At 34.7% G+C, this 24,455-nt stretch overlaps 1 protein-coding gene across 1 annotated transcript in view; it reads right to left on the bottom strand.

Moving 5' to 3' along the window:
• LOC128983768 (EF-hand domain-containing family member C2-like) overlaps positions 1-20,851 on the bottom strand; it is a 38,422-nt gene extending 17,571 nt beyond the window's left edge. The window contains exons 1-9 of the mRNA XM_054403131.1: positions 20,723-20,851; positions 17,752-17,937; positions 15,827-15,977; positions 15,153-15,379; positions 12,539-12,778; positions 12,011-12,254; positions 9,455-9,635; positions 6,263-6,405; positions 684-880 (exon numbers count right to left, since the gene is read on the bottom strand). Coding sequence (XP_054259106.1) covers positions 684-880; positions 6,263-6,405; positions 9,455-9,635; positions 12,011-12,254; positions 12,539-12,778; positions 15,153-15,379; positions 15,827-15,977; positions 17,752-17,937; positions 20,723-20,776 — 1,623 coding nt within the window. The 5' untranslated portion in view covers positions 20,777-20,851. The remainder of the gene's footprint in view (positions 1-683; positions 881-6,262; positions 6,406-9,454; positions 9,636-12,010; positions 12,255-12,538; positions 12,779-15,152; positions 15,380-15,826; positions 15,978-17,751; positions 17,938-20,722) is intronic.
• Between the last annotated feature and the right edge of the window lie 3,604 nt (positions 20,852-24,455).

Genomic DNA, 24,455 nt, shown 5'->3' with positions numbered 1-24,455 from the left:
TAGGAGATGGTCGTGATGGGCATAGTTCTGCTCTACACAAGACCCCATTTCATTTACTCAGTCACTATGGAACAATGGGACCTGCAACGTCGATTGTTTGGCTATGGAAGTTCCATGAAAAGTGGTGAGTGTATTACAGCTACACAGCGATTGCTTCGTGCACGGTTTAATGTCGGTCGACACTGAGATGTTCCGAGCCATAACACAATCCTCAGATGGGTGAAAACTTCAGATTAACTGGAAACATACTGGATTCAAAATTTTTCTAACTGATCAACGATTAATTCGTAGCTCACTAGCATGACGTCTAGCTGACCGTCCTGGGCTTCTGTCTACTGCTTCCCTTACCCTTTCAACATTTTCTGGTGTCGTTACACTGCATCTTGGGCCAGAGTGCTCTTATCCAGTATGTTTCCAGTCAATCTGAAGTTTTTCACCCTTCTGAGGATTGGTGATAGTCAAAACCAAAAGCCTTTAGGTCACTGTGGTATTTGATAGTATTATAGATTAAATGAATTAAGAACAAACAGTGACAACAGTAAAATTACCTAATCATAAGATTTTAGTGAGACAACATTAATAAACTCTGTTTTAAAATATACAAAGCTAGACCTAAATGTCATTTTCTCCAATCAATTATAGAGCTCGTTTGGAAGGTTATTGCAGGGATGTGTATTGTGTACCTCATTGCAGTGGGTCTCCATGTATCTCAAGGCGTACTCATCACCAGACACCAGTTCAAAGTTGAAGTTCTCCAGGCATATCCTGTTGCCGATGAACATGTCCTGATGGGTGAAGTAGGCAGGAGGATGAACTCCCAAAGGATTCTCTCCAGGCTTCATGATCTTACGTTTTGAAATCAACATTCCCCCTGAGTAACCTAAATATAATATTGGATACATATAGTACCTTTTTTTGATGTCAATCAACTATCTATTATTAAATGAGACTGTGGGGGGTCGCCTCGTGGTCGAAAACTCAATCAAAAATATGTATTGTGAAAAACTTCTCTTTATTCACCCCACGCTGTAAATAAAACATCTGCTTGGAATTTCTTCCATTTGTTTTGATTTTCTGTTTATATTTCGTTGTTATTTCATCACCAGCATATGGCATCCTTAATTTCTAAGTCATTTTTGGAGGCCCATGTTATTTTTTTAATAACAAAAATTTTGCTTATTTTTGAGCTTTTTTAATTTATAAAGGGATTCTGCACATTTTTTTTCTACCTACAATGTTTCAAAATTGTTAGCAAGTAAGCTCATCAATGATTTAGAATTAGAATATACTAGTGTACCTATTGCTCGAATTCGAGCAATATTGCGAATCATTACATGTGTTATTTTAAAACGAATAACGGTCTCATAATTTCCGATGATTTTATAAAAGTCGACTCAAAGATTATGGAAATACTCACAATGTACACAACAGATAGATATAATCAAAATTGTTTGTAAATATCTTATCTTTTTTCAAAAGCTGATGTTTTTTTTTAGAGTTTTCTACAAATGTTTCCCACTCATAGCCGCATTAAGTTCTCTATAATAACGATTATAAATGAAGAAAAAAAAACATTATTTCTATTTCTTCTACTTGGTTTTGTTCTATGACTTTCTTATGTTTCCATTGTTTGCGAATCGGCTCTTTCAATGATTGCTCAAGAAATGTAGCACAGTTAATTCAGTTTTATTTTTAGTAGGCCTATATCAAATTGTCGAGGATTACTCGCTTTTTTCCATTTTAATAATTACAACAACCCAAGTATCGTCTACAGATGCAATACGCCAAAGGATATCATCTACGTGCAACACGCCTACGTATACAATCTCCAAGAAGTGGTAAAATAGGGAAATTCGCTAAAAAGGGCAGACACCAACCCATATAATAGACATAAGTTAACTCCATAAGAAATAGTTTTAAGAGTTACTGTGATATTAGGATTTTCCACTGATTTGGCAATACAGTAGAACATTATATTGCAAAACATGACACGATCCGGAAGAAAATCGATTTTAAAATCAGAAAAAACCATTTCAAATGCTTCATTTCGACAAATTCAGTAAATCACAATTTAAATATTAACAGCTGTTTCATTAAAAAGTAGTGTAAAATTATACATATGGTCATAATGTAAACAAATCTGCTGACGGGACTTTAAAGGCCTCTGGGGCAGAGCCCCAAGGGAATTTACCTCGTTTCTCTTTTGATGGCTCATCTACAGACCAAGACCTTTCTTTAGAGACCCCTACCAAGTTTCTACGCCCAGCCGTTCTCTGAAATTAGCTGTGACAAAAACCCGTTTTTCCCCCATAAGAATAACATGGGATGGGAATTTAAAGGCCATTGGGACAGAGGCCAGACGCCCAAGGGAATTTACCATGTTTCTCTTTTGATGGCTCATCTACAGACCAAGCCCTTTCTTTAGACACCTCTACCGAGTTTCTACGCCCAGCTGTTCTCCCAAATTAGCTGTCACAAAGAAAAACAGTTTCAAATTAATATATAGATATACAATGTAAAAAATAGTTATGAATTTGTTGAACGTGTAAAGAACATAGATATAGATTCAAATAGTAGGCTAGTCTCATTTGATATCTCAAATCTGTACACCAACATACCTGTGTCTGAAACTGTAGATCTTGTTAAATGTAGGCTTTTATAGTTTAGACAATGAATATGTCAATCAGATTGTAAAATTGCTTGTGACTGTTTTAAAACAAAATTATTTTAGATTTAACAATAGATTTTACGAACAAACGGATGGTTTAGCTATGGGAAGTCCACTTTCGGCAATTTTGTCAGAAATATTTTTACAGCATCAGGAAAAAGAAATGGTAACGAATTTAAGAAAGAATCATGATGTAAAACTGTATGTTAGATATGTAGACGACATTCTTGTTATCTTCAGACAAGCCCAGGAGCAAGAGCACAAAACGATGATGCAGACACTTGACAGCCACCATCTTGAACCTCACCTTTACTAAGGAGTTTGAAGAAAACGAAAATATCAACTTCCTGGACCTCACATTAGAAAGAAAAGACAGCAAGATCGAGTTTGACATCTACAGAAAACCTACGCAAACGGACACTACAATAAACAGCAAATGTATATACATCCGACAATCCACATGACCGCAGCCTTTAGATCCATGCTGCTGTACCGAGCCTATAAGATCCCACTTAGCCAAGCCAATAGGAAGAAAGAACTGGACACCATTAAGAAGATCGCTCAAGTTAATGGATTTCGAACCAAGACAATAGAGGAAAATAGGAGGAATGCAAGAAAGACAAGAAGAAAAATCAATAGGCAGAATACACTACACAGCAGAACAACATTAGAAGAGATAAAAGAGGAAAACACCAGATATGTCACATTTAGCTACATGGGGACTACAACACAAAGGACTGCTAAACAGATTCAAGAAATACGGAGTTTCAATAGCCTACAGGACTCAGAACACTATGAGTAAAATTCTGCATCCAAAAATAGAAGATTGTAACAGATTCAACGCTTCGGGCATATACAAAATCAATTGTAACAATTGTGATAGCTTCTACATTGGACAGACTGTGAACTTCGTCAACCGCTTCAAAAACCACATATCTGCATGGAGAAACAACAAACCGGAAAGATCAAACGTCGCACAACACCTGTTACAAAATGGACACTCAATAGGAAAAATAGAGGATAATCTATGTATTTTGAGGAATTGTAAGAAAGGACATGTATGAATGCTTGGGAAGAATTGTATATTTATAAGGAAAAATGTAAAAATAGAAATAAGTTGATTAATGAACAAGTAAATTTTGATTCCAGTTATACTTATAAAAATGTATTGGCTGGTGGTTCCAGTAGCCAATAGGGTATAAGTAGGGACGCCATTCAAGATTCTTGTCATTCGCCTATTGGGTCTGATGATGATTGGAGTGTCCAATCAAAATCGATCACCACTTACCATCTTTTTTGTATATTTACCGTCTTGTGAGTAACAGTATAAGCGTAAATATATGTTTTAAGTGTTATAAGACATATATTTTATTTACTTTCCGCAAATTTAATAACACGTACAATGCTGATCAAGAAGTTATCAAGGTTGACTCCTTATTGAGGTTTGCAATAACATGGGATTTGGGGTAAAATAAATTCAAGGGGTTTTGAAAAATGACACTTGTTATCAAGGGTGACTTGTCATCGAGGGTCTTCTTTATAGAGGTGTTGTGTACAAAGGAAAAGGCTTTTAACACTTGTTCGTTCTCATTTCCCCCTAATTTAGAAAAATCCAATAACATTTTTTTCAATTTTAAAAAATGACCCAAAGGGCCCAATTTGGGGGGAGTGCGCTTTTTGAGACTTTTTCAAATTTAAACATGGTTTGTGTGATACATCAATTTAAAGGTCTAATCACGCCAATCATTTTGATGCAAAAAAAGTTAATTATCTTTAACCGTATTTACACGGTGGGTCAAAACGTTTTAAAAAAGGACTTTGAAGTTAAATACCCTTACCCTAACTACTGAACGATACAGCACCAAATTTTTTCCAAGCTTATTGTTGAGCTACTCTTTAAGATAACTTTATTAGTAAAGGCATTTTCCGTGTTATTATGTTAACGTGATAACATGTTTGTCTATCTGTGTATCAAATTATGGATTTTTTCCTTTAGTTAATGCACCTGAAAATGTGTCTAGGGACAAGTTTTGGCTGTTTTTTTTTTTTAGATAACTAATTAATTATAATCTTACCATTCAAAATTATGTTTTTCTACTGCAACTTTTAAACAGAAAGAGATGGAAAGAAAACTTAAATACGTAAAATGTATGTTTAAAAAGGACCTTTCACATGATATGAAGTTTGTTATACCTTGCTCTTTAAGAATTTTGAGTTTTAAATTTCCTTTTATTCTTAAAAATTAGAGATTTTATTAGTTGGAAAATGACCCAGAAAATGTCTTTACTACAAGTTATCAGAATACAATGAATACAATGAATTTATTTGGCCAATCAACAACAACATTGTTACAGGCTATGTCAATGTACAAGCATGATGTACAAGCATAAAATAAATAAATATCAAGACTTAAAAATCAAACCAAGCAAAATCGATCAAAACCAACCATGTGAAAAAAAATATGTTCAAGACCATGCACAAAAAGATACAAAGCAAACAAATGCAGTTCATGCGAAATGCATGCACTATGCAAAAACAGCAAACAGGCTGTTCAGAGGAAAACTTAACTAATAGCGTTAAGAAAAGATCAACTTATCAGGGTAGCTCAACAAGAAGCTTGGAAAAAATTTGGTGCTGTTCCATTCAGTAGTTAGGGTAATAGGGTACTAAACTTCTAAGCCCTTTTTTTAAAGTTTTGACCCACCCTGTAAATACGGTTAAAGATAATTAACTTTTTTTGTACCAAGATTGGGGTGATTAGATCTTTAAATTGATGTATCATATACAACCCATGTTTACATTTGAAAAATTCTCAAAAAGCACCCCTACCCTCAAAATTAGGCCCTTTTGGGGCATTTTTCAAATTTGAAAACAATTTTATTGGATTCGGCATGTCCAAATTAGGGGGAAATGTGTACGAACAAGTATTAAAAGCCTTACCTTTGTAAACAACAGAGATGGAAATTTTTCAAATGAACACCCTGATGGAAGATATGACGAGTTTTGGAGCATAATCTCTGAAGAATTGGCACAAGAAACATATATAATTTTCTGTAAAATTATTCCCGCAGTGTTGTATGGGGCAGTAGTTCACACTCTGCTTTTCCCAAAATTCCGATATATAAATTGGCGATCCTTATTTTTTACAAGACGATGGTGAGTGTTTTATAAATTTACGGTAGTGGAAAATTTACGACCCCACCACTGATTTTGGTGGGCCAAAACTACCAAAAGTACAGACACCAAACCAAGTGCATGGAACCATCAAGGTCTCCCCGACCCAACTACAGTAGTCATTTATACAAATAGAAGCACTTCAGAACTACAATACCCAATTTATAAAACTACAAGTGAAATAAATCATGATGTGAAAAATGTAAAAAGAGAAATGTTTGTTTATTTAAAAAATACTACCAATTATATCCTACAGAGCTTTTACTATTTATCGTTTTGAAGCACATTTAATTAAACTCATCTTTATTATTAGTTATAGTAAAAACTTTACAACTAAAACATTTTTTTAATTGTTGAAATAAATAGTTAATGTTGCATTATATCCAATAAGCCTAAATAAAATATTGTAGATATATTTACCACTATTGGTCACGGACTTCTCAAACACACTAATGGTGTCATCGCTCAGGTAGTAACAAATCACAAAAGATCTGGATAAATCACAAGGTTTGTCCGTTATCAGTTTTGCTCCGAAACACAAAATCTTGCTGTCATAGCCACATCTGTAAATAAAGGTACAACTTAAGATCATGAGTGTTTAATAAGGCAATAATGCATTTGGACAGATTGAAAATGTTGGTTTTAATTTCTATTTGCATGGATCAATCTTATTTGTTATGTTCATAAAACCTTTAGTTGACATCTCAGGCCTGTTTTTGACCCTACCAGCGCTCTAGGCAAAACTAATAGTTTTTTTTTTTTTTGTCCTAGGACGCTAGACACGAGCCTGGGATTGTTTTTAACATTACTTCAGGCTAGACCTAGGGGTTGCGGCATTATCACTTAGATAAAATCCATTGGTGAGTTGGCGGGGATCGAACCCGGGACCTCAGGGACTGAAGTCCCACACTCTAATCACTACGCCAGCTCGCTCCCCAGGCAAAACTAATAGTAGCGCCCCTTTGCAATATTGTATTTGAATATATACATACATATATAAAACAGGTTGTCCACCTACCGGGACTTAAACCCGGAATTATGCGTACATTTTGTATTTCTACCTGGAATTTTCAATTTACTGCGATTGCAAATGACAACAGGGACGTATCCTTGACCACGGTAGATGCGATAGTATGCTGATAATACACACGGCCGCGAGGGATGATCAGAATATTGCCGCGATCACGGAAGACGATGATAATGTCCAAATGACCGCGGGATATGATCATGATTTTGTCGCGATCGTGCAAGACGATGGTGATAAGTAAGTTTTATGTATGGTGATATCTACAGACCCGCGAGGGATGATCAGAATATTGCCACGGTCATGGAAGACGATTTTAGTATATCGAAACATAATTAACAAAACCAAATTTACAAATCAGACTAAACTAAAAAGTAAACAAAACATAATAATATAAACAGTCATCTGACAGATGTTATAAATAAAACATATGGACTTAGTTCTTGATACATAACACTCCTCCCCCGTCAGGTAGTCCTTGAGATATGCTGGTGGTCGACGGATCCGAACAGGTTGAGGACTCATGCTCATTGAAGTGTTTTGGGAGTTTGATCTAGAGACACGTGACCGAACAGGATGTGGACTCGTGCTCATGGTAGTAGTGGAGTCTTGAATTAAATCAGAAACGTTGAAACCAGCATCTTCTTGATGAGGGTTAATTGATCCTTCTATACTATTAAAGGAATTACGAGATTGTTGCATCACTGAGGGTCGCGTTGGTTGTACGTCTGGTATTTTCATCATAATAGGATTGCGGACAATTTATGGTGGTTGAACTGGAGTGATATGTTGTGCTTCTGGTGTTCTCATCTGAATGGGATTCTGGATTTTGGGTGGAATGGTGGGTTTACTGGAGATTCAGGATTATCCAAGTGTGAGTTAGGAGATGCTTTTGATATTTCTGAGCAAGGTCTCAATTGGTTGATATGACGTCGTATTTCAATGCCTTCTTTTGTGTTCAAAAGGTAGCTCCGCGGCCCGGTTATTCTAGTGACGTTAGCAGGAATCCACTTTGGTCCTCGCTGATTGTAGCTTCTTGCAAATACGGAATCATTTTCTTTAAATTTCCTCTGAGGTGACTGTTGGTAATAATGAAGCGCTTTATCCAAGATTTTGTCTTCTTTGTCATTTGAAGAATAGTCAGGGTGAACTCTGTCTAAGATGGTTCTAATACGCCTTCCAAACAGCAGTTCACTCAGTTACATATTAGTTGAACAATTTGGCGTTATATGAGATAGGAACTGAGCCAATGTTTCTTGCCAATCTCCTTGAAGTATTCGTCGCAAAGAGTTTTTTGTCGTTTGGACCATCCTTTCTGCTTGACCATTGGATGATGGATGGTATGGTGCAACCACGACGTGGCGGATGCCATTGCTTTCACTAAACGATCGAAATTCTTGTGAAGTGAAAGCCGACCCGTTATCAGATACTATTGTGCCTGGAACACCATGTGTTGCAAAAAGGCTTCTGAGAACCTTTATAGTTGATCTTGAATCTGTAGAAGGCACCAAAACCACTTCTAACCATTTACTGAAAGAATCAACAACAATCAAAAACAACTTGTTTTGGAAAGGCCCAGCAAAATCTATGTGGAGACAAGACCAGACTAAACTAAAAAGTAAACAAAACATAATAACAGTCATCTGACACATGTTATAAATAAAACATATGGACTTAGTTCTTGATACATAACAACGATGATCATGTCCACACGACCGTGGGATATGATCATGATTTGGCCGCAATAGCGGAAGACGATAACGATCTCACACGACTGCGAGATATGATTATTATTTTGCCGCAATAGCGGACACGATCGTGGGAGATGATTGCGATGTCTCCATGCCCGCGGGAGAGGATTATGATGTCTACAGGACTGCGGCAGATACAATAATGATGTCATCTACATGGCCACGAGGGATGATCAGAGTTATGCCTCATTCGCGGTAGATGATAATAATCACCTTGCAACCGCGGGATATGTTCATATATTGCCGCGATCCTGGATCATGGAAGACCGTAATTATGTCCACACGTCAACGAAGGATTATCAGAAGTTAATCGTGATCGCATGCAAATAATACCACCAAATTTGTTTATTTCCCAATTTTTTGGCGCCCCCCAAAAAAGCCAATTGCCTCGCGCCCTAGGCACGTGCCTACTGTGTCTATTCGGTAAATCAGCCCTGCGACATCAGCACACTCAAACATGTCCAAAGTGAATCATTATTCTTAAAATCCAGACAGTAAATATTTTCTGCCAATGGTAAAACAGGATTTAAACAGTATTAAGAGCATTTAAGAGTATTAATAAGAGTATTAACCATCAATTGCAACCCATAAGGCCAATGTTAAAAATTTTACATTATAGTTTTAAATTTGTACAGGCATTATCAAATGGAAAATTGTTGTTGTAATGACATGCACACTGTTGTTGAAATAACCCTGGTAAATTTGGATTTAATATGTTCAGCCATTATTGAGTTATCTGATTACATAGTTTGCATAAGATCCGATCTCAAAGAGCTTCGCTCGCTTTGCTCAATTACTAACTACTTTGAACTACAATATTATTAACTAAGCACTCACCTGTCTTTCTCAAAGAACTGTCTGTAGCTCTTGACTGGAGGGAAGGGGAACACGGTCCGACAGTTGATGGCTGAGTCCTCGTGAGTTCCGTAGCCGTTGTGAGGAGGCAACTCTGGCTCAGGCAGTGGCACCTTTGCCTCTTCTTCCTTTGTCTTTGGTCTTTCAACTGAAGTGAAGTCCTCTTAAAAGGCATAATAATTATTAAATCCATAATAAAGTATTAAGCCTCTCTCTTTAATTCCTGACTGTACTGTAGTCAATTTCTTCATCAATTAATTGTTACAAGTTAAGCTTTAACATGGTGTAACATAAGTTAACATGGTGTAAATTTACAACTTCTGACTCATATGATTGAATTTAGAGACTGTAGATATCTGTTTTATGGACCAGCTATAGTCAATATTTTATTCAAATTGGACATAGTAGGAATGATCCACTCAGGGAGCGCATCGTTGTCAAAATGTGTTGAGGCTGCAGAATTTTATGATGTTCTTGATTACAATAGCAGCATAATTTCAAACACTAAATTTGATCAAAATATCAGTTAATTAAAAGAGAAAGTTAATAAAGTTTCCTACTTAGTCCTTAAAAAGAGCTTCGCAAAAATTGAGTTTGCTGTCTATATATTGTGATTTGTAATTATTTAAATGAATGTATCCACTAAACCGAAAGAGATTAGTATCTCTTTTGTATTATGAAATTATAACTATAATATAATACTGCAATAAAATAATGCTTTGGCCTCCAAGCAATATATTTGGAAGCAAACCTATGCCTTATTGATTACCATAAAGATTTTTCTCAAAAACTTAGCTTGGCTTTAAGTTTTACATTAATCTGCAATTGGACCGCTTTTAGCAGAAAGGAACCAACCCACACTGGGTCAATTTTGAGTTAGAAGCCTATAAATTTGATTGATTACTATAAATCACTGTTTTAACCAAGAGACACAGGAATTGTTTTGATGAATTACTATTTTTCTAGATTTTTTTATGTGTAAAGGGTATACATTTAGGTATTGTAATTTAATTTGTTATTCTATGTTTTTGTGGGTTGGTTCCGTTCAGCTTTTTAAAAAATTCCTAGGAATTTAAATTAGCAGAAAAGGTCTAGAGGGTTGATTCTTTTCTCTGAAATTCTTTGGCACATTTTGTTTTAAAGCCAGTTGTTCTTTAAGACACATTCTCTATCTTCTATCTATGAAGCCTCGATTATCATTAACTTTTGAGAAAACCCATAAGTCTGACATTCATCAACCTTATACTTAGATGAAAGGTCTCAATGAGAAAATTGGAGAAAACATATTCATTTTTCGAACTAGTTTTTCCTAAGGACTCAAATCTAAATAAAAGGGAACATACATAAAGGTGTTTAATTTCCAACAGCTGATAAACAATTTATTATTTTTAATACTTTTTGAATTTTGTCTGCTAATGTAAATCGAAAGCTGTAATTTCTTATTTAATTTAAATACTCAGCGAAGCGGGTTACGTCAGCTATATTACTATTTTAAGACAAGGACCTCACTTGGTGGGTATTTTAACCTGAATATGAATGAAGGATGAGTGTGATGATTGTCATGATTGTTGCGCGATCTTATAGCCTTGTTACTGACTATGGCTGGCACAATAACAATATTTTTGCAATTTTTCCCAAAACAAATAGAAATTCAACAAATTGGTCAATAATATAAAAAGTTCTTGCTGTTTTTATAGTTTTGGTTAATGTATTCTTAAAAACAGTATCTTTTAAAGGTTCAAATTAAAGAAACAATTACGATAAAAAATAAATATTGTATTACATAATATTTATTATGCAATTCTGCCATTTTTAAATTAGTTTCACAAGCATCACAATAGGCTTTGGTACTTGGTACAACTACAAAAGTTAAATAAACAAACTATGCACATACACATTGGCCAACGGTTCAAAAACCATTCTGTTATAAGGCCTACATAACAATACCATTGTATTTTATTTCATACAATTATACTTCTTCTTATATAAATATAAAATTTGTTTGATTAAGAAATATTAGTTAAAACAAATTAGTCAACAAACAGCTCCATCATAGACAGTCAATGGTTCCATCAACACACAAAACATCAGCTGTTCTAGTAGCAGCTGGTTTTAGGGTTGGTTCCTTTCTGCTGAAATAGATATATGGGTAAGGATGTAACATGTACATGTAAGGACAGAACTAAAGTGGATTAGTTCCTTTCTCCAAAATCGAAATTGATTATTTTTGTGGAACCAATGTTGGTTCTTTTCTTCGAAATTCATACACAGGATTCTAATCCAAACAAAATTTTTTTTTTTTTTAATATTAATGTAGTTTTGATGAGCGAAACAATTTTTTTTTTACACAGATTGATTTCCTAAATACAAAACAAACAATATCTCAAAACATTTAATTTTGTGGGTTGGTTCCCTTCTGCTAAATGCGGTCCAATTTACGGGAAGCAATAATCTTTAATCTCAACACTGAGATAAGTTGGATCGTCATATGGTATGTCAGTACTGATTTTTAGTAACGGTATATTAAAGATCACTTACCCAGCCCGTACTTGACTCTGTAATATTCCTGTGTGAAAGGATCGCACTCGGTGAGCACAACTCGTCGCCCAAACACATTGATGACTCCTCCAATAGCCAAGTCATTGTCTCTGTAGTACTGAATGTCCATACGGCCACAGTTGAGAGAGTCTGCCAACAGTCGTCCCTTCTGTGTGCCGGTGCCAAGGACATTCAACACTGTGAACGGAGAGTCTGCTCCAGGTTCTTGTAGAGCGAGGAAATCCTTTTTATAACACAGAATAATCAAATAACTTTAATTTTGTCAATATATTTTTTTTCTTAATGGATGAATAATATGTATTTACCATGCATGAACTGGTAAATTAAAATACATGTTGGAAAATAAAAATGTAAATGATTAATTTACATCTCAAAGCATAACAAATCATTTCTTTTCAATATTCGCCTATCTGTTTTTGTTCACCTATCTTTGCTCCAGCTAGCCATATAGATGGCTTGCGCATCTACTTAAACCTCCAAAAGACGCTAGAACCCATTGAGATATACCTTGGGCAGTTTGGCTCTCTTGTAGAGTATGTAAGGGTGGTCCTTCCACGTCACATCCTTCACTTCCATGGTGTCATCAGCCAAGTAGTACAACACCTTCAGCAGATGAAGCTCTCCATCACAGGTGGCTCTGTCGTCCCAGTAGCCTGTGAAACACAGAACCTTCCCATCCATCGCCAGGAACTGACCCAGCGTGTCCACTTTGGTGTTTGGTTTCTTGGGCAGAGCCTCATACTTTGCCTGAAAGTCATTAGAAATGTAGCAGCAAAGGTTAACTTTCATCGGGGTCTTTGATTTTAAAACACGATCGGTGAATCACGTAGCTTTTTTTCCGGGTGTTGAAACATTAGACGAACTATGTTTTTTTTTAATATTATATTTATATATATACCATGTACCTACAGTCAATAAAATTGTACATGAACTCAATAAAAACTCTTACTTTACATATTTATAAAATATATAGCAAACAAAAACAACAATACCATCGGTGACTCACGGAGCCGGGCTTCGTGCCATATGACTCTTTGGGCTTTAACTGATTGATATGGGTTTTGCGGGAGGGATGTGATATCAAAATAATTTTCTATCGGTTCCTAGAATTGAAGAAGGACGTGAGGTACTGTTACTCCTAAAGCTCCGCACAGGCGATAACATATATTTTTCTATAAAAACAAATGCCCCTGGAGGAAAAATCCATGGTGTCACCGACGGAGGGTTAACAGTAAAATAGCACAGGGAGACAAAAAAACTAATAAAATTCAATTGACGGTACAAGAGAACAAATGGTATTTTTGGTTTCATTAAAAAGTTATAATAGCTAAATAGCTTAAATGGGAAGGTGAGGAAATGAATGGCTCAGTTGGTATAGCAGGAGACTTTAAAACCGACCAGCATTTTTTATAACTGACTGCTAATAATTGTATCACTAAGCCTAATTTTTTTATTGTAAGGGTACGTTTCCATTCCTACAAATTTGTGCCCGGCACAAATCTCCGAATTTGTAGGAATGGAAACAGCCTGGCACAAGTGCCGGTGCGACTTTAGTGCCCACCGACTGTGCAAAAAAACATGCCCAGTTGGAATGGAAACGGCCGGGCACACGTGCCTGCAACTCGCACATTCCCAAGTTTGTCAAACAACTTCTATTGCCACATACTTAAAAATTTTAACAGCCAAAGAACGTAGGCATTTCAAGAAATATCACCCAAACCCACAAAAAAGGCACATCAAAGATAAGACATTTAATGTGATTCCAAATGTCCAGAAAAATATTTATGGGTTGATAATCATGATCAATACAAAATCAGGAATATTATTTCATTTATAGTATACTGTATATGTAGATATGTAGATTTTTCGGATCAATTCTTATCAGAATGTAGCTCTTAGAAAACTACAGCAATGGGTTTGCTTGCACACTACAGGTATTAATCTTGATATCGTTTATTTAGATCTCCTGTGATTGTGAATGTGCATCAATGAACTGTAGCTATATATATTGCCTGTTGCTAACAATAGTAGTTCATTTCCCAGTATGAATAGGTTTTTAACAATCGCTGTTTTTCTCAATTTCCTGCACATTCATTTCTAACAAAAATTCAAAATCAGGGAAAGTCATAAGGAGGAAATTTTTAAAGCCACTTGTTCGCTCTAATCTCTCATCTAGTTAAAAGCGCCTTTCAAAGGTATTTTAGCCAAAAAAACTTCTTATCGAATATCTAGGTTGTTTAAATATTTTTATTCTAAATTCATTACATGCACAAGCCATAATTAATCAGAGCCTGCTATGTCATCCATGGTGATTTGTAGAACACAATTTAATCAAAATCAAATACCGAAACTCACATAACAATAAAATTACATTGTCTGCCAGTCGTAGTCGCAGAACTTGTGCACCATGTGCCTGGAATGGAAACGGCATGAAAAATTACGTGCGACATGTGCCTGCGACTTGTAACAATGGAAACGTAACTTTATGCACCAAATTATCCCTGTGCTTTCTTAGAACACATCCCATATTCAAACCTCAGGCCCATCCATGTGGACGACAAAAATAAAGGTTACAGGAGGCCACAAATCCATATAAAGGACTCTAGTTAGTTAAAGATCAATAACTGACACCTATTGAAAGTAGGTAGTTGGCTACAGAGGTGCCCAGTCCCCCAAAGGGCAATGGCACATGCCCCCCAAACCAAGCCTAATGCCCCCCCCCCCCAAAGCATGACATTTACACTCCACCCTTTCATTTATAACATTAGTCAGTGTATGTCAGTAAAATCGCACACCTAGCATGGTTTTCTAGCATACACACTTGACTCCAACCAAAGGACTGTATGACTAACATATGAAGTTGCAGAATTGTTGTAGCTACTGGATTACTGTATGTCATTTTCCTAAGTTCAACAGAAAATTATCTAATTTCTCTTTTCTAGAGAGCACCCAAAAGATCCGTGCACAGACTTAAATTGTAGCAAATAAGAGTAAGATGTATGAAAACAAAGTTTTAAAATTAGAATAATTACAATTATTGTTGAACTATTGTGTATATTAATAGTGTGTTATATGAGCAACGAGTACTCTTACTGCTGGTATATAACAAAAGGAAAAGTACCATTTCCCTAGTTGAGGTGTAGGGGTCATCTGGCATGGCCAAGGGATCAGGGACCGCAATTCCTAGACGGTTGAGGAACACTCTGGTGAAGTGATCACAGTTTGTAATCTTGAACACTCTGCTATGCAGGTCAACAGTCTTGCCTATGTTGAAGTCTATAATATCATAAAAGTCGTCTGAACCTGATGACTTGGGGAGACGAATCCTCTGGCGAGCCATGAGACACCCTGTAAATTTATTAAAACAAAGGGAGATTGACAAAGAAACAGTAATCAAAATGACAAAAAATTTGTTTTCATATGATAATGAGAAGAACCTCAATTATTGAGAAGAACCTTTTCTTGTCGGGTTGCAAGTTGTCATTGATGTTTTCTAGCATTTTGACAATATGTTTAATTCTAACAAGACCAGGGTTTTGACTTTCCTAAATCCCATACTATGAATGAATAAAGAAAATTAAAATCAATACGGTACCTATTCTGAAAGCTGCCAATATCAAAGGCTAATTTATTTTGCAGTTAAAGTAGCAAGTGTAATTCAGTTTTTATTTATTTATTTTTTATTTTTTTTGCTTCATTGAAGCCTTGACTTTTGTTTTAACTGAAAGCTATACCGGCTATAATAGAATTTTCTGTGGAAAGCATTTTGGTATAAGGAGTCATAATCATTCTTACCTTGTGGGATCCCACTATTTGCTATTTTTGGCTCAACCACTTTTATTGTACCATCTTCTAGATAAAAATATATCTTGCATTTCCTCACCAGATGATTGTATCCATGGACCTCGTGAATGGCCTCTTGGAAATAAGCATCAAATGCTAACATCTAAAGAGAAAAACATTTTTATAGTGATCCAAATATATTTTTAACCCTTTCCACTCTCATTATTTTAGGGCACCGCCCCCATGCCCTAGATTTAATTTATTTTGCAGATCATTAAACATACCAGTATTTTAACTTCAAATTATACTAATAACGAAAAATAAAAATTAAATTTCCAAAATAAATTGTCATCATTTTTTTCTGGAGGGCGTAATTATATAAGATTGCAAAATGACCGATGTCGTCGGAAGACCGACAAGAGAGTGAAAAGGGAATATAATAGGCTACAGATCATTTTTAAATAAAACTGTTACCAGTATTTAATTTTAGAAGTGAAATTGGCAATACGTTAAGTTTTAAGATTTTGTTCATGTTGGTCTAATTTAAAGTTGCCAGGTTCTTAAAAAGCTGGATGAAATTTTATGAAGCAGTATATGAGATATGAAGATATAAGATAGTAAATCCTACATAATGTAGGACTAAATTACTTACGTACCTATTCTCCAAACAGACATTATTTTATTGAGCTGTGACGAGAATACATAAGTAATTTAGACTAATTTAGTCTTACATTATGTCCAACAGCTCAGGGGCTACACACATGGATTTAAATCCTACATGATTAATTGTTCTAGAGACTGGGAAGACTACAAAAAAATTTTATGATTTTTCAGACCTTTAAGCACAAAAATAAAAAATGTAGCTTCATTAGACCTCACACACACATGCTAAGGGAGTTAAAGTGGTTCTAAAATCCATGTGCCCTGTGAACTATCCATGTGCCATATTATGACTGATTTATTTAACATTTAGGCTATATAATGTTAGTATTTGTTTTGCAGTTTTATTTAGCTATTTTAATTTTAATTTCAATAGAACTTTACAAACAATAGGTGCCTATTTTTCAAGATTTACCTGCATTTCATTGATCACTTGTAGGTTTTTGATAAACCAAGTTTAAAAGCCTACAAACATCTGAGACACTAAACTTATAAATACCCCCGTCGCAGCAAACCTGCATACTAAGCGAATTTCCATTTACCCGGCTTGATTTCTACTAAAATATTCCCTATAAATTTTCAGATTTATTTCCTATTTAAATAACATTAATTTTAGTGAGTAGTTAGGTTTGCTGCTACGGGGAAGATGTTGAGGTGTGTTTTTTTCAATTGAAATATTGATAGCTTAGTATGAAATAAGCCAAATTGCCAAATTTGATTAAAATATATCCATAAACAAGCAAACTAGTTAACAGTTAATTTATTCTCCATAAGAATAACATGGGAATTTTAAATTTACATTTTTTTAAATTTTCTCCGTAGTCAATGAACATTCAAAAAACTTCAATATACTAAATTATTTGTTTTTTTAAGCTCTTTAAAATGGTCTAGAGAGAAATTTAGAAATTTAAAGTTTTTAGGGTCAAAAATGAGAAAAACCCATTTTTACCCCATAAAACTCCCCCATAAACCCCTGATCCCATGGTCCGATTATGCTGGTTCCCGAACTCGTTCGAATAAATGTAGGTTTACACGTTTGTGCCAAATTTCATCAAAATCGGATCAATTTTGCTCGAGTTATCGCGCTAACGGACACATATATAAATATATATATATATATATATATGAATTTGAACGGATGGTGTTTTTGGCCTCTGGGGACCTCAAAACGAAAAAGTAAATCGGTCCCGGGTCTAGGTCTTACCATGAGACCTACGGTAATAGCTTATTCCCTATATGGGAAATTCGCTAAAAAGTGATGAAAGTATGAGATTTACCTGTCTGTCGTAAGCAATCCATGTAGGCAATTCAGACACGTCTCCCCTAGCGTAGATTGAAGGGTAGCGTCGAGGCTTGCTGTAGTAGATAGGAGCTCCTCCAATACCAGGCCTTTCCTTGTCACTAAGGTACGGAACTTCGAACAGCTCAAAATGGTGTGACTTGTGAAATCTTGTCTGACCAATCTATTTTAAAACATGTGTACAAATTGTACTTATAAATTATAAGTTATAAATTAAATCGGAAATGAAACTAGTAGTTAGGGTATTTGATTAGTTTTTTTTATAATCAAACTTTTCAAATTTGATTTGACTTGATTCAAATTTTTAATTAGTAGGTAGTTTTAAAACAAGACTTTATAGGTTTAGTTTGAGGCTTAGTTAAATAATTTTCCACTTTGTGAAATGGATAACATCTTGTCTTTTAATTTAGACTTTATTAAAAATTGTACTTGAGTGAAAATTTAAAAACGTACGTTTTCAGGAAAAGCACTTTGCAAATTTGTTTCCCCTTTTTTCAAAACTTTTATTACTTTTTTTATTTCATTATCATTTGAAGTTTCATAAAATGTCCATTGTAACGCAATATCTTTGGTAGTTTCTTTTTAAAAGAGAATCTTTAGTGGAAAAACACAAAATCCTGTCACGACCATAACGGACGTTTAAATGAATATTAAAAATAGTTAATATTATTTTTATAACTATGTTTTGCTATAAAATAATTTACTTTTATGACCATTATACAATAAAAAGGTCACTGAGCTTTTGGTATATTTGGTCTTTCTAAAAAAAATAAAAAAACTCAAAAAATTGAAAAATAGCCAATAAAATCTTTTCAAGTTTGTATAACTCCGAAAAAACTTACCTGACACCTGAAAAATTGTTATGTTTGTATAGAGGTGTGCTTCTTTTGTGTATAAAACATTGAGATATGACAATATTTTAATTTTTGAAATTTTTATGATAGAAATCATAAACGTGATGGTCAGGGACAAGCGGTATGGTCGTGAATTGTCTGGAATAATCTTAAGTTTTCTAAACAATCCTTCAATTATCATGTTAGTTATAAAATAAAAATATGTGTTTCAATTGAACTAAGCTGTTCAATTTACAATTATATTAAAGTTATTGTCACGACCAAACCCACTATAATCCATAAGGCTGGATTGGTCGTGAAAAAACCCGCAATGGTCGTGAAACTTTGGTCGTGAAATTACGTGTTATTTGGCTCTGTTCTGGCGGTAGCCCTGCACCTCATGTTACAAAGTGGACTTCTAGGTTAATCTAGCAATTGAAATATCTTATAAACAAAAATTAACACCATGTCTACTTCATCTAATGACTACGTATGGTCATGGACACACCAAAATTACAAAAAACACAATCTTTCCTTTATTAATCTTGTAATTCCCCTTTCAATTCGAAACGACCGGCACTACAATCCTGACGTACACCCCGAACTAGTCTCTAAAACCAACTGACTCCATCGACGCCAGACTTGCCACTGTCGTGCTTCAAAGTTGAAAATTTTTCCCAAATGGTCGCGACGCCAAATCGAGGGACAGACTTATTTTGTCATGGTAGTCAGTTTGTAATGACAATAAAATTATAATATGCTCCTTTTTTGTAAGTTTAATAACCATTGATGACATAAAAATATGGCTTTATATATTTCGGCATGAATAATTAGTCTAAAAACGAAAGTTGAAAAATGTACCCTAGGGACACGTCATGGTCGTGAATTTCGAGACTTTAAAAATGCGAAAAAAATACCTAGAACCTATTTAAAACCAAATAAATGTTTGTAACATGTTGCCCCCGTCCCAAAAAATATTAAAACACATAATAATAAACTACAAATCCAGTATCTACGAAGTAAAAGGCCAGGGACATGAAAACGTACGTTTTTAAATTTTCACTCACTTACTGAAGGTAACTAGCAATCTTGTACAATTGTATCCTTTTTCACGAATGACTGATAAATTTTTTTTATTAAGTATGGTATATATTCCATGTTCAAATCATTCATATTTTAGTTAATCTGCAGTATAGTTGATTTAAAAGTGATTAGAGTGAGTAGAGGTTGTGTTAATTGTGCACATACATTTTTTTTATTTGCTTATGATTTTTTTTAGAAGGTCACTGGATGTCTAGGTACCCCAGCTACAAGACAGTTGACACTTTGGGCAACTATGGGAGACAGCCTGCTAACACTGCTAGAGCACAATCCAGATGTGTTTGTTATTTGTTACCATACTTTACATATAGCAGCTCATGTTGTAAGTACTATCACCTAGGAAGGGACTTTAGAATACTAGTTTATTCCAAGAGGGATATAAGAATATTTATATGTTGACCTAGTTTGAATATCTTATCAACAGAATATGTCATACTTTTCAAAACTGTTTTCAAAATTGTTTTGACAGTGTCACATAATCCCTATACACACAGGCCTATTTATCAAATTGATAACAAACTTCTGACTACACTCTGACAACAGAATAATATATCTTTGACTAGAATGACTCATATTTTATGGATTGGATTTGATTTCTGCCCTTTTATTTCTGTTAGATGTAATGAAATTAAATCAAGACAACAAAAGATGTGAAAAGCTGTAATGTCTCTCTCTACCTCTTATCCTGGTTGGAGTTTAACAAACAAAGGTGTGACACAGAACCTTGGCTACTGGTGGACTTCAATAGGGTGTTATAATGTAATTCACACCGTAACTGTCTAAAATATCTCATTTCTAATGGAATTGTGAATTATGGTATATTACTAAGTAAATGTAAAAATTAGTGGTTAAATTGCATGTATAAATTATACATGTGCAAATATTTTATTTATGAATCGCACATAATAAAGATGTAAAATCAAGCAATCACTATTTGGTCTGATCTCCTCTTTAAATAGGTCATGCTAATTAAATTCTTCAAATTTGTAGGTATGGGGTTTATGTTTTACTTACATTGTTTGGAAAAGAGTTTCCTGGAAGAAGAGGGAGGTCTATAGATCTAATCATATCCAAAGTTATGAGCAAGTTTTAAAAATGTGTTAATACAACTGAATTGTTAGAATTGCCTAAAATAGGTTTTTATCTGATAATAATATTTTTAAGCAGCAACTACTAGCATAGTAAACAAAACCAATGATTAGTGAAGTTTGCTTTCCAGCTGATATTAACAAAACAAACAGGTTGCCTGGAGACAGCATTCAAGTAATATATGTATGAGTGTCACACCCCATGACTCACTGAACCCCTTGTTTGTTCTATTTTTAAAGACCATGACCAATACATTTTACACACTTTTTCATGATGAACTACAAGTTACAAGCTACAACTTGTAAATTGCAATTTCCATAAGATTTGTATTGGGCGATCAGCTGATTTACTAATAATATTAGTTATTTGTAGTTTATTATGAACAGGCGGTATTAGCAAATTTCCCATATAGGGAATAAGCTATTTACCGTAGTAGTCATGGTAAGACCTGGACCCGGGACCGATTAACTTTTTTGTTTTGAGATCCCTAGAGGCCAAAAACACCATGCCTTCAAATTCATGTATATATACAGGGTGTCCATAAAAAACGTTTCAGGACTTTGGGAAATGGATCCCCATACTAAAAGGAAGAAAAAAGTTTATTGGAAGGTATGTCCGAAAATGCATATTTACCCAGATATCCGCCATTTTGTTTTTTATACAAAAATATTTTTATCTGTGAAGTTTTTTATTCGATGATTATGAAATTTGGTAAACATGTTAACATACACAATACCTATAATAGAAAAAATAATAAATTTGTTCCGATTGTAAATTTCAAAATGGCGGCCATTTGAATTTTTCTAACTTAAATAACTCAAAAACGGCTAATTCTATGAAAAAAGTTAAGGATAGTTTCCTTTAGCATTTTTAATTGCCTATCGAACAATACCAAGATCAAAAAGATCGGACAAAAGGTAACTGAAATATTACGTTTTTTCTGTAAAAATAAGGCAATGTTAGTCGGGGAACCCTCAATTTTTTCCTCATTTTTACAGAAAAAACTTAATATTTCAGTTATCTTTTGTCCGATCTTTTTGATCTTGGTATTGTTTGATAGGGAATTAAAAATGCAAAAGAAAAGTATTCTTGACATTTTTTCATAGAATTAGCCGTTTTTGAGTTATTTAAGTTAGAAAAATTCAACCGGCCGCCATTTTGAAATTTACAATCGGAACAACTTTATTATTTTTTCTATAATAGGTCTTGTGTATGGTAACATGTTTACCAAGTTTCATAATCATCTAATAAAAAACATCACAGATAAAAATATTTTTGTATAAAAAACAAAATGGCGGATATCTGGGTAAATATGCATTTTCGGACATACCTTCCCATAAACTTTTTTCTTCCTTTTAGTATGGGGATCCATTTCCCAAAGTCCTGAAACGTTTTTTATGGACACCCTGTATATGTCCGTTAGCACGATAACTCCAGCAAAAATTATCCGATTTTGATGAAATCAAAACAAACAAACAGAACAAAAAACACAAAATTTTACAATTTCTTTTCCAATCCATTTTGTAGAGCTAAAAAAACCAAATAATTTTGTATGTTGAAGTGTTATTATGCACCTAATGGTTACGGAGACTCTTCCAAAAAAAAACTTTAAATTTAAAATTCCCATGTTATTCATATGGGGAACTAGCTGCTGTACCCATGCTTTGCAACGGGAAGAGGACACAAAATAGAAACATTTTGATCTTTACATTTGTTGTATAAAAAAGTTACACATCAACTAACGCTTTTAGAAACAAAATTCGGCTGCACTTTAGTGTCCATTGACATAAATAAAAAAAAAAATATATTCTATAATGAAGTTTTATATTAAATTTAATAGTACCGCACCCTGTTGGTAAACCTTATAACTTGTTAATGCCATTTAATATCATAGAACCAACTTAAACAGCTGACAAAATGCTTTTATTCCTTTTAAATATGAATACTCATAAAGTTAACATGGGAAACTCCAGAGCCACTGGGGCGGAGCCCGAAAGGACTTTTGAGATAAGAATGCGCCTATATTTTAATCGGGAATGTGAGCTATCATCACACCAAATTTTAGCCCAATCCGATCAGTATTTTTTGCGTTTACTTGTCACAAACATACATACATCCATACATCCAAATTTTCTCATTTATAATATTAGTAGGATAAGTCAATTGTTGTAGTTTGCTTGTTTATAAACATATTTTGATCAAATTTGGAAAATACATTTATTTTCCTACAGTTACCAACAATGTACATGTTCTCTCACTGATTTGAGAAAGCAAAGTGGCCAATTCGCTCATCAGTGAGACAATGTCATTCTAATTACTTTGTCTCACTCCATATTTGCAACGTGAAGGCACAAAATAGTGAGCGGGTAACATGCAGACAAGGTTGTATGCGCGCAAAATACGTTGGCAGCACTGGCTGTAAATCAGCTGGTCAGCTGTTGTACTGTTGTTGATCATTAAATGTCATATTAAAAGTTCACTTCTGTGTAAAAATATGTCATGTTTCTTTACTAATTTATTTGTTTTATTGTAACTGTAGGAAAAATATAATGTGCAACTTGAGTGCAAAGTGCAATTGCCTCACTCGAGAAACCATTCCTCACTCGCCTATGGCTTGTGAGTAAGTATTTCTCTCGAGTGAGTCAATTGCTCACTAGTTGCACAATAGTTATTTGTGCAACTAGTGAGAAAAGTCAGCAATTGACTCACTCGAGAGAAACCCTTACTCACGAGCCGTAGGCGAGTGAGGAATGGTTTCTCGAGTGAGGCAATTGTACTTTGCACTCGAGTTGCACATTATACTTTTCCTACAGTTACCATAAAACAAATAAATTTGTGAAGAAACATAACCTTATTTTTCACAGAAGTGAACTTTTAATATAACATTTAATGTGAAGTTACAAATACAACAGTACAACAGCTGACCAGCTGATTTACAGCCAGTGCTGCCAACGTATTTCGCGCGCATACGACGTTGCCTGCATGTTTCGCGCTCACTATTCCGTGCCTTCACGTTGCAAATCTGGAGTGAGACAAAGTAATTAGAGTGAGACAATGTTAACATTGTCTCACTGATGAGCGAATTGGCCACTTTGCTTTCTCAAGACAATGTTAACATTGTCTCACTGATGAGCGAATTGGCCACTTTGCTTTCTCAAATCAGTGAGAGAACATGTAGAGGTCGTGCGGAACGAGGTGAAGCCTGAGATTTTTGGCGGGAACGGTCTAAAGCGGGGAAATCCATGGTGGGGGTAGGAGACGAGCCGATCGTCGCCTCTCATAGCGACCCTTCCCCCGCCACAACACTATACCCCTCCAAGCTTCACCTCGTTCCGTACGACCATTGTTAGGTAACTGTAGGAAAATAACTATTCTTACTAAACTACAGTATTAACATTTTACAACAAAAAACACTTTTTTACCCTTCCTGTTGCAGCAAGCCTAAGTACTCGTTAAACTAATTCTATTTAAATAGGGAATAAATGTGATATTTTTAATGAGACATTTTAGTGTAAATCCAATCAGGCAAATAGAAATTCGCTTAGTCTGCAGGTTTGCTGCGGTGGGGGTATTGTTATTGATAAGAAAGTTTTCAATTATAAATTTTAACAATTATGACCAACACTGGGTTATACGATACAGCATAAAACAATTTGAA

This window comes from Macrosteles quadrilineatus, unplaced genomic scaffold, assembly GCF_028750875.1.
Source record: "Macrosteles quadrilineatus isolate MER2022 unplaced genomic scaffold, UCM_ALF_1.0 Scaffold_1__1_contigs__length_201487025, whole genome shotgun sequence".
Classification (NCBI taxonomy): domain Eukaryota; kingdom Metazoa; phylum Arthropoda; class Insecta; order Hemiptera; family Cicadellidae; genus Macrosteles; species Macrosteles quadrilineatus.
Note: the sequence above shows the minus strand (reverse complement) of the source record. Positions and strands in the feature narration are given on the sequence as shown.